The 16,109-nt window shown below is 46.4% G+C and overlaps 1 protein-coding gene across 2 annotated transcripts in view; it reads right to left on the bottom strand.

The window, feature by feature from the left end:
• Nucleotides 1-16,109, bottom strand: part of LCP2 (lymphocyte cytosolic protein 2) — a 583,862-nt gene that overhangs the window by 133,354 nt on the left and 434,399 nt on the right. For both annotated transcript variants that reach the window (XM_040442789.1, XM_040442797.1), the window contains 2 exons: nt 4,053-4,158; nt 1,090-1,151 (listed from right to left, as the gene is read on the bottom strand). In XM_040442789.1, coding sequence (XP_040298723.1) covers nt 1,090-1,151; nt 4,053-4,158 — 168 coding nt within the window. The remainder of the gene's footprint in view (nt 1-1,089; nt 1,152-4,052; nt 4,159-16,109) is intronic.

Raw genomic sequence — 16,109 nt, 5'->3', positions numbered from 1 at the left:
GGTTTTGTATGCGTATACATCAGGTTTAGATTCAATGTACTCTTTCACTCTTCTTCTGCAGAATCTGAGGCTGACAATAATACCTGACCAATACTTTTGGTAAGATAGCTACTGCGACGTACAGATTTAGGGAAATGACCAAACAGGTCATCTCTGGGTGTGGTTGGTGTCTTAGCAGTATTCCACTCACTGCAGTAATGTCTAGAGCTTTTGATAGTAGTCTACCTTACTGACTCGTTTGTTTAACCAATACAGATTCTAGAATTTTTATCTCTCTCACTCCAGGATTATTTCAAAGTACAGATGGTTCTCTCTTGGTAGATCATGCAGAGATTGCTACTCTCTGTAGCTAAAGGCCTAGTACTGAGGAGTGGAGCACATAGACTTTGACTCATATCACCTTCCCTGCTAACATTAGACTCATTTAGACTAGACTGATCTAGTGGTGGCAATTCACAGTAAAAAGACTGCGCTGCTCGAATTGTCCAGTAAGCATCCGGATTATAATGGAATCAGGTACAGAATTCAGATATAGACGACTATCGGATACACCAGCAGAAATCCCTTCTACTTTGAATTTGGTCCGTCTATAGGGGCCAAAAGGTAGCACAGATAGTTAAGAACCACCAATAAACGTAAGATAAATAATTTATTGTACTCACAAAGGTTAAAAGAAAATAGGCATATCAAAAACCATCAGCCCTCGTGTCCTTGCCCAACCTAGGATTCCCTTTCACTTCATCAGGGGCTTTGGAATTCTGTACCTGACTCCATTATAATCCGGATGCCTACTGGCTAATTCGAGTAGCGCGGTCTTTACTGTGAATTGCTGACTTACAGTGTGAATTGAACCCTCTCCACCTTGAGACATGCAGCGCTACGAACAGGCAACGTAATGGGGAATTTTATTTGATTTGTTTGATTTAGGGGTGGAGCTACCCTAGGTGCCTCAGATGGTTCTCTCTCACTCCCATACATTACCATACTGGGGATACAAAGCATACAATTACATAACAGAAATGAACAAAACAGTTTGCAAGTATTCCTTGCTCTGGGGTACTGCATATACAGATTTTCATTACAGCTTACCTGGCTTATAAGAAGAATATGGGAGGCCTCCATGCATTTGTAATGGTCCAGCTGTTTGGGAGCTGTAAAACATATTTAAATTTCTAAATGTTAATTGATTTGCTTATTACCTCTCTAAAACAACAGTAACAAAACACAAAGGCATGTTATTTTCTCCATTTTGGTGTTCTGGTGACTGTGGTCCAGACCTTATACAGTGCCTTGAGAATGTGCTCATACCCTTTGAACATTTCCACCTTTTTTCACATTGCACCTACAAACTTAATGTATTTTATTGGGATGTTATGTGATAGACCAACACAAAGTAGCAAGTATATGTAAAGTGAAAAGAAAATGCTACACGGTTTTCAAACTTTTTAATCAATAAAAATCTGAAATTGTATTTGTATTTAGCCCCCTGTACTCTGATACCCCTAAATAAAATCCTGTGTGACCAATTGTCTTTAGAAGTCACCTAATTAGTAAATTAAGGCCTCAGAGGTTTGATAGTGAACATTAGTGATCAAACAGCATCATGAAAACCAAGGAACACCCCAGACTGGTAGGGATAAAGTTGTGGAAAAGTGTAAAGCAGGGTTAGGTTATATAAAAAAATATCCCAAGCTCTGAACATCTCACAAAGCACTGTTCAATGCATCATCAGAAAATGAAAGGAGTATGGCATAACTGCAAACCAAACCAAACATGACGTCCACCTAAACTGACAACTCAGGCAAGGAGAGCGCTAATTAGAGAAGCAGACAAGAGGTGAATGGTTATTCTGGAGGAGTTGCAGAGATGCACTTCTCCGGTGGGAGACTCTCTCCACAGGACAACTATTAGTCATGTACTCCACAAATCTGGCCTTTATGGAAGAGAGGCAAGAAGTGACCCAGTCCTTTTTGAAAGCAAGCCCCACTTGCAGTTTGCCACAAGCCATGTAGGGAACACAGCAAACATGTGGATAAAGGTGCACTGGTCAGATGAGACCAAAGTTGGACTTTTTTTACCTATATTGCAAAATGATGTGTGGAGGAAAACTAACACTGCACATCACCCTGAACACACCATCACCACTGTGAAACATGGTGGTGGCAGCATCATGCTGTGGGGATTATTTTCTTCAGCAGGGATACGGAAACTGGTAAGTTGGGAAGATAGATGGAGCCTAGTCAAAGTCCAGACATAAATCCCATTGAGAATCTGTGGCAAGACTTGAAAATTGCTGTTAAAAGACTCTTTCCATCCAATTTAACTGAGCTTGAGCTATTTAGCAAAGAAGAATGGACAACATTTCAGCCTTTAGATGTGCAAAGCTGGTAGAAACATACCCCAAAAGACTGTAAATGCAGAGACAGGTGGTCATACAAAGTAATGACATTTTGAAAACCATGTATTGTTTTCTGTTTACTTCACACATACTTGGTACTTTGTGTTGGTCTATCATCCAAAATCTCAATAAAATGCATTTGTTTGTATGTAACGTAAAACATTTGGAAAACTATGAATACTTTTTGAAGGCACTGTATACACAGTATTTCTCATTGTTTTCACACCTCTATTAGTAGTCATTCACTAGGAGCCTTCCATATTTACTTCCAGGATATCAAGGTCTGCCCTGCTCATGTAATGGTCACATAGATGCAGGGCCGCCTTTAATATTGATTGGACCCTGGGCAATAATTTACTTGGGCCCCCTGGATCCCGCCTTCCCACACCCTAGCATGCAATCACGCCTTCCTCCACAACACACAAAAAAAAATAATTCACACACCTCATAGAGTAGACTATCACCATAGACTTTCTTTATAAACATTGTTGTGTCCTATGTGTCGTGCAAATTATCCAGGATACAAAGGTGCTGCTCACCCTGGTACATGTAGAGGGCAGTACACAGCATACAGGAGAGTAACAGGAGCCACTATCAGTCGGGATGTATGATATCTGTGATCATTAAATCTCTGTTATGTTTCTGAGGGATTTCACTTTTAAACCCATCATTGCCCTAGACCTCCAGTGATTTAACTATTCAAACTTTAAGGGCCTTATGCGTTTCCATCAGCATCATGGCATTTAAATAGAGGTGCAGGAAGAATGCTTTTCCCCTACTCTATTTAAGCTCTTCCAAGCCACGGTCGTCCTGAAGATCGGTGATAAACGTCTGTAGCTGGGAAATACTATAAACCCATTCCCTTGTCTAGATCAATAGGGATGGTGACGGCCAGTATAGCATGTGAACACGGTATGGAGAAAGTAATATGTGGGTATTACATAGAAGCGGCAGTTTAATGTTGGTGTTCTAAATATGGCAGTATTATGTGAACACGTCTGTATGGGGTTATATGTGGACATTAAGCAGCAGTAGTGTATGGTTGCTATTTGGCAGTATTATTTAGGGACTGTATGATGCACATGCTCTCAGGAGTCGACACCCCTGCCTCGCAGCCTCACAGGACCAGTATGTACACATATGGCAGTCAGATGAGATGACGGAGGTCTTTATCAGCAGACGCAGTATATGCCACTACAGCCATTCCATTCCATTCCTTCAGAAAAGCACGCCCTGCCACTGCCAGCACTCCAGAGACTTCCATAGAGGTGACTGGTGACGCAGTCTCGCTTACCTTTGCAAGTCGGCGCGGGCATGCCGCTCGCATAATGAAGGATAGGATCAGGAGTCGGGACACGGGGCTGCCTTGGGCCCCCCAGGAGCAACTGGGCCTGGGGCAGCTGCACCTTTTGCCCCGCGTTAAATAGATGCACAGTAGTACTCTGTGTTTTATCGCATGACCAGGACATATTTTTATTATCCTCTATTAGAAAATAATGAAGGTGCCCACCCATTTAGAGAATTTAAGCCATAAAAAGAATATGGAGGCTATAAACCCACTATAAACTGATTAAAAAATACAGTAATACAAAACCTAATCTGAAAACACATGAATGCTAGAGAAAAATATATACACAAATATAAATATACTTACATATCTGTAGTATGTAGAGTGTTTGATCCCATATTTCTGATCGAGGGTTTTGGTGATCTTGAAGGAAATGTGTTTGACTGGTGAGGAGTATACAATCTTCTGGGAACTATAATAATTAAACAATGAAATAAATAGACAGAAATAAACAGTTTGATAGTATTGTTCGTATAGAGCAGTACCAGTGTCATATAGGGCTCTCCAACTGTTGGTGGCAACCAAAACTACTGAGAATTGTTTCCTGATTCAACAGAATGGTAAAGCAAGGAGACCTCAGCTCCCTGCCTCACCATTCCCCGCTGCTAATAGTTCAGCGCATGCAGGCGTGATAAGGTGACATCATCACGCCTGCTGCACTCAGCCACAGACAGCAGAGCAAAGAGTGACGTGGCTCTGTTCGACAACCGAAGGTGGGATAGGTGAGTTTTGACACCAGAAGCATTAGTCTGTGGGAGAGAATAACTATGAGGGGGGCGTAACTAAGGCATTGCAATATGTCACGGGCACTTAGGGGTATCATACTCTGTGGGTGCACTAAAGGGATATCATACTATATGAGTGGCACTAAGGGGCATCATTATTGTTAGGGTGCATTCTTACTGTTTGGTCGGCATAATGGAGATTATGTTGGCTTAGAAGTGTGGCTGATAAAAAAATATATATATAATGCAGCGCTACACACGACTGGTGTTGTCACTCCTTACATTTTTTTTCCAAACAAAAGTAACACCAATGATTGGCACTACTGAGCCATGTATCACCATTGCAGCCAGAGTTACACACCCATCTCAGTAAGAGGTTACCGGTGGTGCACAGCATGAATATGCTCCAAAATCAAAACCGAATTACTTCATCACAAAATGCATTTCTTTGTATGTACCAGGCGCAATGACGGGGAATGGCGATTGCGCCACTCCCCGTCATTGAACAACTCAAATTCTGCTTTGAGGGATTTCAAGGGTTAATCCTGCAAAAAACAAAACAAAAAAAAACCTTTTCTAATTGATCGCGGCCATCTTAATTGAAGACACTGTGCAAAATATTGTGCGATGAAGTCATACGTCACCGCGTGCAAGATTTTGCACAGTATCTTCAATCAAGATGGCCGCAGCAGCCTCTATGCGCACAAATGAATGTGGTAAGTATGTATTTTTTTGTTTTTACCACCATTTCAAGGAAAATTGATTAGTTACCACGAAGCAGCGTGGTAAATGCGGCTTTGCGGCGAATCGAATTTTTCCTGAAATTCAGATCAAATCCACTTTGGATACTTTGATTTACTCAACACTAAAAAAGTCCATAAGATGTGGCACTCACCATAAAAATATTCTCCTTTAATATTCCATTTAAAACTGCAGGTTCAAGACGTGGTGTAGGCTTTGCACTTGAGAAAGCACAAAGCTGCGCAAAATGGCTGTTGCCTCATGCCTACACTGCATCCTAAACATGCTGTTTTTAATGGAACAATAAAGAAGGATACTTCTATGGTAAGTGCCACGTCTTGTGGACTTTTTGTGTTTTACTTTTTTTTTTGCAGCTCGGACCTTCATCCTACAGCAGACAGGTATGTGAATCCTTTACAAAAATGAATTTAGTACTCCTGCACTAGGCCATATATTTATTAAGAATCTTCCCTACTACTCCCTACTACTTCCCTTCTACTTTTTAGTTTTGATCAGCATCTTCTGCCATCATATTTGAAAGTGACTCATAAAATATACAGAATATAGATTCCTGTGTGCTAGTCATAGCTATAGTGTATTTCTGTTTTACAAATTAATCTGTAATAAATAAAATGTTAAAAATAAAATGCATATGTAATATACAGTTGAGCTACTTTTGGAATGGGGTGTATTCTTATGAGGTTCCTTAAAGTAATAAAGCAGCCAGATGTTATATGTAGTGAATGGTGCTGAAAATAGTACCTATGTAGGGAATATCTTTTTAACCCCTTAAGGACCCGCGCCATTCATGTACGGCAAAGCTGGACGTGACTTAAGGACCAGCGCCGTACATGTATGGTGCAAGGTACGCCGGGTGCTGGGGCAGGATTGCGAGGGAATCGGGAGACCATGGGTGCTCTTACCGACAGGCATCCATGCCAGGTAAGGGCAGCATGGTCTTTCTGCCCCCCTGCAGCTCCAAGCGCTGCGATTGCCCGGTCAATGAAGACCGGCACATCTCAGCACCAGAATCAGAAGTGATCTGCAGGGTTGCAGGGTGGGGCGGGGGGAGACATGGGGAGGTGACCGGGGCTGAAATTATAAGCACCAGTCTCCTCTGAGGTCAGGCAGGGGACTCCAGTGTTTGGCATCCCCTGCAAGCGCCGCGATTGGCTGGAACAATGCTCCAGCCAATGGCAGCACTATAGCTGCACAGGAAAGGGCTGAACCTCCCTGCATTCAGCCATTCTAGCTGGTGACTGCATGCAGAGAGGTTCTGTGCTTCTCTGTGCTGCTTGTTAGCTTGCTGGGACTTATGGTGCGCCACCACTGTGATTTGAGCTTTTCCTGCTGAAAGAAGAAAAGTAGAAAAACATCTGGAATTGCTGCACAGATTTATTTTTTTCATTTGCAGCTGTTCCAGATCCCGAAACCACGCTCTATCCCTGTCCCTTCCCAGCCTCCCCCCCCCCCGTCCTTTTTTTTACGGATGCCATTTGGTCCGTGCGCTTTTTTTTTTTTTTTTTACAATTTTCCAGCTCTGCAATACTTTTTCTGCATGTGAGCTGTGACCGCCAAGTGCTGCTTAGTCGGTAAACCACTGTTCAGCATCTGTGCTTTTTTTTTAAAGTAATAGAATCTTACAATCTACATGGTATAGGAGAAGGACACAGTAGGAGAGGGTAAAGTTGGTAATGGCGGTATAGAGGCAGCAGGGTCAATGGTTGTAGGCTTGTCTAAAGAGGTGGGTATAGAGATTATATATATATATATATATATATATACACACTGCTCAAAAAAATAAAGGGAACACTTAAACAACACAATGTAACTCCAAGTCAATCACACTTCTGTGAAATCAAACTGTCCACTTAGGAAGCAACACTGAGTGACAATCAATTTCACATGCTGTTGTGCAAATGGGATAGACAACAGGTGGAAATTATAGGCAATTAGCAAGACACCCCCAATAAAGGAGTGGTTCTGCAGGTGGTGACCACAGATCACTTCTCAGTTCCTATGCTTCCTGGCTGATGTTTTGGTCACTTTTGAATGCTGGCGGTGCTTTCACTCTAGTGGTAGCATGAGACGGAGTCTACAACCCACACAAGTTGCTCAGGTAGTGCAGCTTATCCAGGATGGCACATCAATGCGAGCTGTGGCAAGGAGGTTTGCTGTGTCTGTCAGCGTAGTGTCCAGAGCATGTAGGCGCTACCAGGAGACAGGCCAGTACATCGGGAAACGTGGAGGAGGCCGTAGGAGGGCAACAACCCAGCAGCAGGACCGCTACCTCCGCCTTTGTGCAAGAAGGAACAGGAGGAGCACTGCCAGAGCCCTGCAAAATGACCTCCAGCAGGCCACAAATGTGCATGTGTCTGCTCAAATGGTCAGAAACAGACTCCATGAGGGTGATATGAGGGCCCGACGTCCACAGGTGGGGGTTGTGCTTACAGCCCAACACCGTGCAGGACGTTTGGCATTTTCCAGAGAACACCAATATTGGCAAATTCGCCACTGGCGCCCTGTGCTCTTCACAGATGAAAGCAGGTTCACACTGAGCACATGTGACAGAAGTGACAGAGTCTTGAGACGCCGTGGAGAACTTTCTGCTGCCTGCAACATCCTCCAGCATGACTAGTTTGGCATTGGGTCAGTAATGGTGTGGGGTGGCATTTCTTTGGAGGGCCGCACAGCCCTCCATGTGCTCGCCAGAGGTAGCCTGACTGCCATTAGGTACCGAGATGAGATCCTCAGACCCCTTGTGAGACCATATGCTGGTGCGGTTTGCCCTGGGTTCCTCCTAATGCAAGACAATGCTAGACCTCATGTGGCTGGAGTGTGTCAGCAGTTCCTGCAAGACGAAGGCATTGATGCTATGGACTGGCCCGCCCGTTCCCCAGACCTGAATCCAATTGAGCACTTCTGGGACATCATGTCTCGCTCTATCCACCAACGTCACGTTGCACCACAGACTGTCCAGGAGTTGGCAGATGCTCTAGTCCAGGTCTGGGAAGAGATCCCTCAGGAGACCGTCCGCCACCTCATCAGGAGCATGCACAGGCATTGTAGGGAGGTCATACAGGCACGTGGAGGCCACACACACTACTGAGCCTCATTTTGACTTGTTTTAAGGACATTACATCAAAGTTGGATCAGCCTGTAGTGTGCTTTTCCACTTTAATTTTGAGGGTGACTCCAAATCCAGACCTCAATGGGTTGAAAAATGTGATTTCCATTTTTTAATTTTTGGCTGATTTTGTTGTCAGCACATTCAACTATGTAAAGAACAAAGTATTTCAGAAGAATATTTAATTAATTCAGATCTAGGATGTGTTATTTTTGTGTTCCCTTTATTTTTTTGAGCAGCGTATGTATGTATGTGTATATATATATATATATATATATATATATATACACACACACACAGGGTCGGCCATTTATATGGATACACCTTAATAAAATGGGAATGGTTGGTGATATTAACTTCCTGTTTGTGGCACATTAGTATATGTGAGGGGGGAAACTTTTCAAGATGGGTGGTGACCATGGCGGCCATTTTGATGTCAGCCATTTTGAATCAAACTTTTGTTTTTTCAATAGGAAGAGGGTCATTTGACACATCAAACTTATTGGGAATTTCACAAGAAAAACAATGGTGTGCTTGGTTTTAACGTAACTTTATTCTTTCATGAGTTATTTAGAAGTTTATGACCACTTATAAAATGTGTTCAATGTGCTGCCCATTGTGTTGGATTGTCAATGCAACCCTCTTCTCCCACTCTTCACACACTGATAGCAACACCGCAGGAGAAATGCTAGCACAGGCTTCCAGTATCCGTAGTTTCAGGTGCTGCACATCTCGTATCTTCACAGCATAGACGATTGCCTTCAGATGATACGAGATGTGCAGCACCTGAAACTACCTGACTCATCTCAGGTTAATTTGCATATGTATCAAATCTTTTTTTTTACACAACTAAAGCACACAGAGCTATGGGGACTGGGTATTGCGGATGTGCTAGCGGCCATCTAGCAACCCATGTCCTCAGCTCTATACACAAAATCCCAGTGAAAGGTTCCCTTTAAGCCGTGGATCGCAGATGTACATAACGGAGGACCTCTTAAATTATTATAAAGTAAGGGGGGATGAAATGATGAACTATATTTATGTCCTAACTGAACTATAGAAATATAGGTGTGGATGTGGTTAAGATCACCTATATGAAATACTAAAGATGGCCTTGCGGTTCGCCCGGCGGTCATTTTGCGGCGAACTTTGCTCTTTCGCTGTTTGCCGAATAGGCGACATATGGCAATGTCCGCCGGCGCCATATTCTTTGCATTGTGCAGAACTTTGACCCATGACACATCCATCAGGTGGGACAGGACAGCCAATTGAGACATATCAGCACATGGACACACCATCTACCCTATAAATAAACCCGGTCTGGCCGCCATTTTACATTCAGTCTTTTCCCAGTGTAGGGACAGGTTGCTGTGTGGAGCAGGGACAGACTGTTGGAGAAAATAGAGACACCAAACGCTAGCTAATAGGGCCAAAAAAGGCCTTTTAAGGACTGGTATAGGTGTGCTATCAATAGGTGGGACATACTGAGGGGTGTAATATACTTATAATATACTTTCTAACATAGAAAGTATATTATAGTGCATTTGTATTGTGCAGCAGTTGTGTGCGGTTCTGCTGAGATACCGCAGCTATACAGAGGAACAAACGCTATTGGAACAACTAATTGCAACTAGTGAGCTATACCAGTTGCCCCCCAAAAAATCTGATTCAGGCAGGGGTGTGATATACTTATAATATAATTTCTATATAGTGCATTTGTATTGTGCTGCATTTGTGTACGGTTCTGAAGAGATACCGCAGCTATACAGATAGACAAACGTCATTGGAACAACTAATTGCAACTGGTGTGATATACCAGTTGCCCCCAAAAAAATCTGATTGAGGCAGGGGTGCGATATACATAGAATATAATTTCTATATAGTGCATTTGTATAGTGCAGCATTTGTGTGCGGGTCTGCTAGACAGCTATACAGAGGGACAAACGACATTGGAACAACTAATTGAAACTGGTGTGATATACCAGTTTCCCCCAAAAAAATCTGATTGATGCAGGGGTGCGATATACATAAAATGTAATTTCTATAAAGTGCATTTATGGTCAGGGCCAGGACAACGTCGGCGTACGCAGAGAAACCTGCCCTGAACATAGTGGCTGAATTGTGCCGGGAGCCACGGGCGCGGGTACACCAGTGAAAAAAGGGGGCATACCTGATGGAAGCTGAGAAAAGGGGCGGGAGGGAGGGGCGTGAGGCTCGGGAGCCTGGCTGAGCGGTAGGTGGGGGAATAAGTAGCCAGACGCCCCTCCCACAATTGCAGGCTGGTCATAGCCTTACTATTTATGGTCAGGGCTAGGACAACGTCGGCGTACGCAGAGAAACCTGCCCTGAACATAGTGGCTGAATTGTGCCGGGAGCCACGGGCGCGGGTACACCAGTGAAAAAAGGGGGCATACCTGATGGAAGCTGAGAAAAGGGGCGGGAGGGAGGGGCGTGAGGCTCGGGCGCCTGGCTGAGCGGTAGGTGGGGGAATAAGTAGCCAGACGCCCCTCCCACAATTGCAGGCTGGTCATAGCCTTACTATTTATGGTCAGGGCTAGGACAACGTCGGCGTACGCAGAGAAACCTGCCCTGAACATAGTGGCTGAATTGTGCCGGGAGCCACGGGCGCGGGTACACCAGTGAAAAAAGGGGGCAAAAAACAATAGTTAGGTACAACACTTTATTATAAAATTACAAAGCGAGTGAACGAAAGGCATGAGATATCTCTACTTGAGGATTGGGCATATACCTGGTAAAGCAGGAGGACCGCCACCGCCCCATGGACCGAATGACATGGGCTGGCACCTGATGCCGAGAAGCAGCGGAGACCGCCCCTATGCGGAACGAATGCCCCGAAATTGCCTTGGGGTCATAACCTAGACCCTGGGCGAGGGCACGGATATAGGATATGAACTGAGAGGTGCTGAGAGGCTTGCCTGCATGCGGCAGGAGCGGGCTGTCTGGCAATGAACCTCGGATAAGCGATAGCAGTTGATGCAGCACTTGAACTGGACACCAATTGTTCGAGGTTGGGTAGAATTTGACCTCCGAGGGGGGACCCGTCTGATTGGTTTTGGTGGAGGGTAGCAGGAGAGTGTAATGGCCCTGGCCCCATGACAGATGTTGCATCAAAGGATGGTTTTGACGATTTGGACCGGCCAGAACCTCTCCGGGCCGGAGGAACCCATAAAAGGTGAGATACATGGCCACTTTCAGAATCAGGCTAGTGGAGGGCCCAAAAGGATTACCATCCAATGACGAGGAGAGATCCCTGAACAATTTGCTAGACACTAGTTGCCTATGGCTCACAGACCCCTTACCCTCCTTTTGAATACCCCGAAGGGTGGCTTTAATAGCTTGAATGGAAAAAAAGGACCTGTGATGAGGAGTGGCCAACATAGCGTGATGTTGTAGTCCGGCTAAATAAAGTCTGATGGTACTATATGACAGAGAGAGATGTGAGTGACAATAGGCCAAGAAGGCCATGATGTAGGAGGTTTCGGAGTGTTGACCCCTCGGATGACTCTTGGAGAATTTATCAAAAGCTCTTAAGCCGGCCTGATAATTCCTCGCCGTATTGCGCGACAATGATTTTGCAACCAGACCCTTGGCGTCCTCTAAGAGCGAATCTAATCCAGAACGAGAGTGCTGAATTGGGGCACCGGCGTGCCTGACTGATCCGCGTCGGGCATTTCCTGAAAGAAAATCGCAAAATTAGCACGGGAAAGAGCGTCCGCGGCCCTATTCTGTTCGCCTGAAATGTGTACGCAACGCATGTGGAAATTGTGGTGGAGGGATAACCACACTAACTTGCGCAACAAGGCCATGATCCTGGGGGACTGGTCCCTGCCCCTGTTGACAATGTCCACCAAGGTCTGAATATCCGTAATGAACGTCACAGAAGTGTTAGACCAAAGGTGACCCTAGACCTGGGCAGCCGCCACGACGGGATGCAGTTCCAAAAGGGGGGAGGATTTTAGAGCTGCTGAGTCTGAGGCTAATTCTGGCGGCCATCCGGCAGCCAGCCAATGAGACCTGAAAATGGCAGCGAACCCGGAGGAATCGGCGGCGTCTGAGAAAACCATGGGGGAAGAAGAGTCCCACTGCGGAATGAACAAAGAAATGCCATTCCAGTCAGAGAGAAAACTGTTCCACATGTTCAGATCTGCAATGGCCTGGCTGTCCAGATGGATGACAGAATCCTGCTCTGGGGCAGAGGGCAGGAGACATAACAACCTGGAAAGGAAGGCCCTGCCTTGAGGCATAATTCTAGAGGCGAAGTTAAGCATCCTCAGCAAGGATTGGAGCTCCACCCTGGTCAGAGAGTGAGACTGAACCGCCCGGGAAATGGCTGAGCGGATCCTGAGCAACTTCTCGCTGGGGAGGCTAGCCTCCATCTTGACGGTATCTAATATGATGCCCAGGAAGGTGACCTTGGTGGCCGGACCCTCAGTCTTGGCCGTAGCCACGGGAACCTGAAGACGGGAAAAAATATCCAGGAGTGAATGGGGAATGGAAGGGGCCTGACTGGGCCTTTCAATGAGAAGAAAGTCGTCCAAGTAGTGGACGATCATGGATAACCCACCGTGATGGATGAGAATCCAGTGCAGGGCTTTGGCAAGTTGTTCAAAAAGCCAAGGGCTGCTCTTGGACCCAAAAGTAAGCCGGTTGGCAAAGTAAAATGTATCTGCCCACTTGATGCCGTAGTACTTCCAAAGCTGCGGATGTATTGGAAGCAGCTTGAAAGCATCGGCGATATCTACCTTGGCCAGCCAAGCCCCGACACCTGCTTGTAGAATATACTGGATGGCCTCATCAACTGAAGAATACTGCATGGAATATTCCTCAGAGGGAATGAGTGAGTTGAGACTGGGAATGGGGGACATATGAGGCACGGAGAGGTCATAAATGAGACGTTTTTTATTGGAAGATTGTTTTGTGACAAGACCGATAGGATTGATGCGCCATGACTGGAACGGAATCTTTAGGAAGGGACCAATGACGAACCCCTTGTCGACCTCTGCTTGAATGAGGGTGGTCACCGCCTCAGGGTCACTGGAGGCGGATAGCAGATTGGGGCCCATCCAGCAGCCCTGGGGGAGCGTGACAAGGCCGGTGTGGAACCCTTCTCTGCACCCATCCAACAAGAAGGCGACGAAGGGACGGTCTGGGTGGCCCTGCAGGAGTGCAGCCAGTAACTCCAAGTTGAGGTCGGCTAGTCAGGAGTCCCTGGCTGTCTTCCTGGGACAGGAAGGACGGGGGTGAGCCCGAAAACAAAGAGAGCAAATGTGCAGCGCTCGGCACGCATTGAAGGCACAGCCCTTGGCCTTGAAATTGTGCAACATGGCTACTACCAAGGTACACAATTGGCCTGCCCAGTTTATCTAAAGAAGAGGAAGACCTGGAGGACCCGGAAGGACCTGGCGTGGGCGCTGACTGCGGATCTTGCACCGGATTAGGGCACCATTCCGTAGAATGAAAAATGGATTGGCAGATAGCACACAGAGGAGCCTTCAGACCCGCAAAGTGTCGGGAGAATAACTCCATGTCCAAGTCTGCCCAGTTGGACATGAACTGAAATTGGTTCAGGGCCGCGGCGGCTTTGGCAGAAAACGAACGATGATAGTCATAAAATGCCGAGCCGCCGTACTTGTGCCCCAAATCCGTAATCCAGTACAAGTAGGTATCTAACTCTTCTCTGCGATTAGGCTAAGCGGAGCACATCACGTCCCTGTAGAGGCTGAAGGCCAGAACGAACTCAGAAACAGACAACTTCCTATTTAGCCGAGCATCCTTGGCCTTCAAAACCACGGAAACCTCTCCGCAGTTAATCACTCGGTTTTCGGAAATATCCTGGGAGGCAATCAAAATGGATGCCAAGTTTACGTCCTTGCCTGCCAGGATATCCTTCTTAATATGCTCTGGAACAAAATGGGAAGGAGCAATTTGGGGGGTGGCAGAAGGCCTACCTGCAACGTCCTGAGGAATGGCAGGAATAACTGCCGAACCTGGATATTGCGGTGAGGCTGCTGGCCTGGTTTCTAAGACCACTACCCTAGTCTGAATGTCCGTGACTGAGCTAGCGAGTCCGGCGATGGACGACTGGATCTGAGCTAGTGCCAGCCGGATGGAGTCGGTATTGGACTGCTCAGCTGTCGAACCCGGAGTAGTCATCAGGAGACAATATAATTCGGCCTTGCGGGCAGTTGCGGGATGCCGAATCCCCCTAAGATTAAGCTCGGCAATCAACTTTGGCACTGTCCAATTCCTTAAGGATGTGCTGCTATTATGCCCCGAGACGGACGATCCTGGCAAGGAGAGGTTGTCATCCATATCGGACATGTGAGACATGCTGACCTGAGAAAAAAAGGCGAATTTATGTCTACCTGTAAAACGAAAAGAAGCACAGACGGATGTGGGGAGAGCGGCCGAAAGAATGTGAGAGACTGAAGGTGTGTGAAAGTGACCAACGTATGAACCTACCTGACGGGATACGAACGGATTTGGAAGCACGGCTCCAAAAACCCCAATCGTTTAAATGGAACTAATGAAAAAGAACGGACTTGAGTATCGAACTGACGGTTAACCCCGCCCCAATGACCGTCTCTGAGCCGACTTACCTGGAATTGCCTCGAAATTCCTAGACGAAACGAAGGAGAGGAAGGAAAATAACTACTGCCCAATCTAATGGAAGGAACAACCGACATCAGAACAGATGTAATAACCCTGGGTAAACAAAGACAGACACCCTGGGCGATCCAGGAACATTGACAACCTGGGCGATCCAGGAACATTGACAACCTGGGCGATCCAGGAACATTGACAACCTGGGCAATCCAGGAACATTGACAACCTGGGCGATCCAGGAACATTGACAACCTGGGCGATCCAGGAACATTGACAACCTGGGCGATCCAGGAACATTGACAACCTGGCGATCCAGGAACATTGACAACCTGGGCGATCCAGGAACATTTGACAACCTGGGCGATCCAGGAACGTGACACCCTGGGTGAACCACAAGGCACTGAAACCCCGGGTGATCCAGAGGACCCCGACAATGTGGGTGGATCCGGCGACGGAAGCAGAGTGAGACAGAAAACCGCTGAATTGAACAGTAAAGTAAAATCACCAACTTCACGGCGCAAATTCTGGCAATGTGATGCTAAGGCAGCGACAAGAGCGGACTAATTGTTGATAATCGTTCCCCCCCTTATTGATAGATTTTTTTTATTTATTTTTTTTGGTTTGCGAACCGCGTATCAAAAGGGCACATAGTTTTAAGGACGGGTGCTGTGGCCCCTAGATAATCTGGTGAGAGCCCACAGAGGGAACCATGGCACTGCAGGGCCCCAGAGCAAGCTGTCAGAGGCACAAGTGAAAACTGCCCCCCCCCCCCCCCCCGAAGTAGGCGCGCTGCCTGTATCACAGAACCAGAATAATGCCAAAATTCCTTGTCCTGAAAACTTGTAGAAAACTAAAGATATAGAGAGTGCATGGGTGGCGAAATAAGTGCACAATACTGTCTACCCATACTGAATCTTGCTTAGCACCCCCAATTTGCGCGGCACGTGACTGGCAGAATAGTAAACCAGGACGCAGCTCCCCGACCCTGCTGCCTGTGTCCAGCGAGCGGGACTAGGCTGGGGGAGAGCGGCATCTGACTTGTACCATCAGGGGGCTCGATTACCTGGAAGGCTGGAGTGGTGAGCGATGGTTCAGACGCCGGCGGTGCGTGTGCGCAGAAACCGGAAGGTAGGTCTCGGGTCA

The sequence above is a fragment of the Bufo bufo genome, chromosome 1 (assembly GCF_905171765.1).
Source record: "Bufo bufo chromosome 1, aBufBuf1.1, whole genome shotgun sequence".
In the NCBI taxonomy this organism is placed as follows: domain Eukaryota; kingdom Metazoa; phylum Chordata; class Amphibia; order Anura; family Bufonidae; genus Bufo; species Bufo bufo.
Note: the sequence above shows the minus strand (reverse complement) of the source record. Positions and strands in the feature narration are given on the sequence as shown.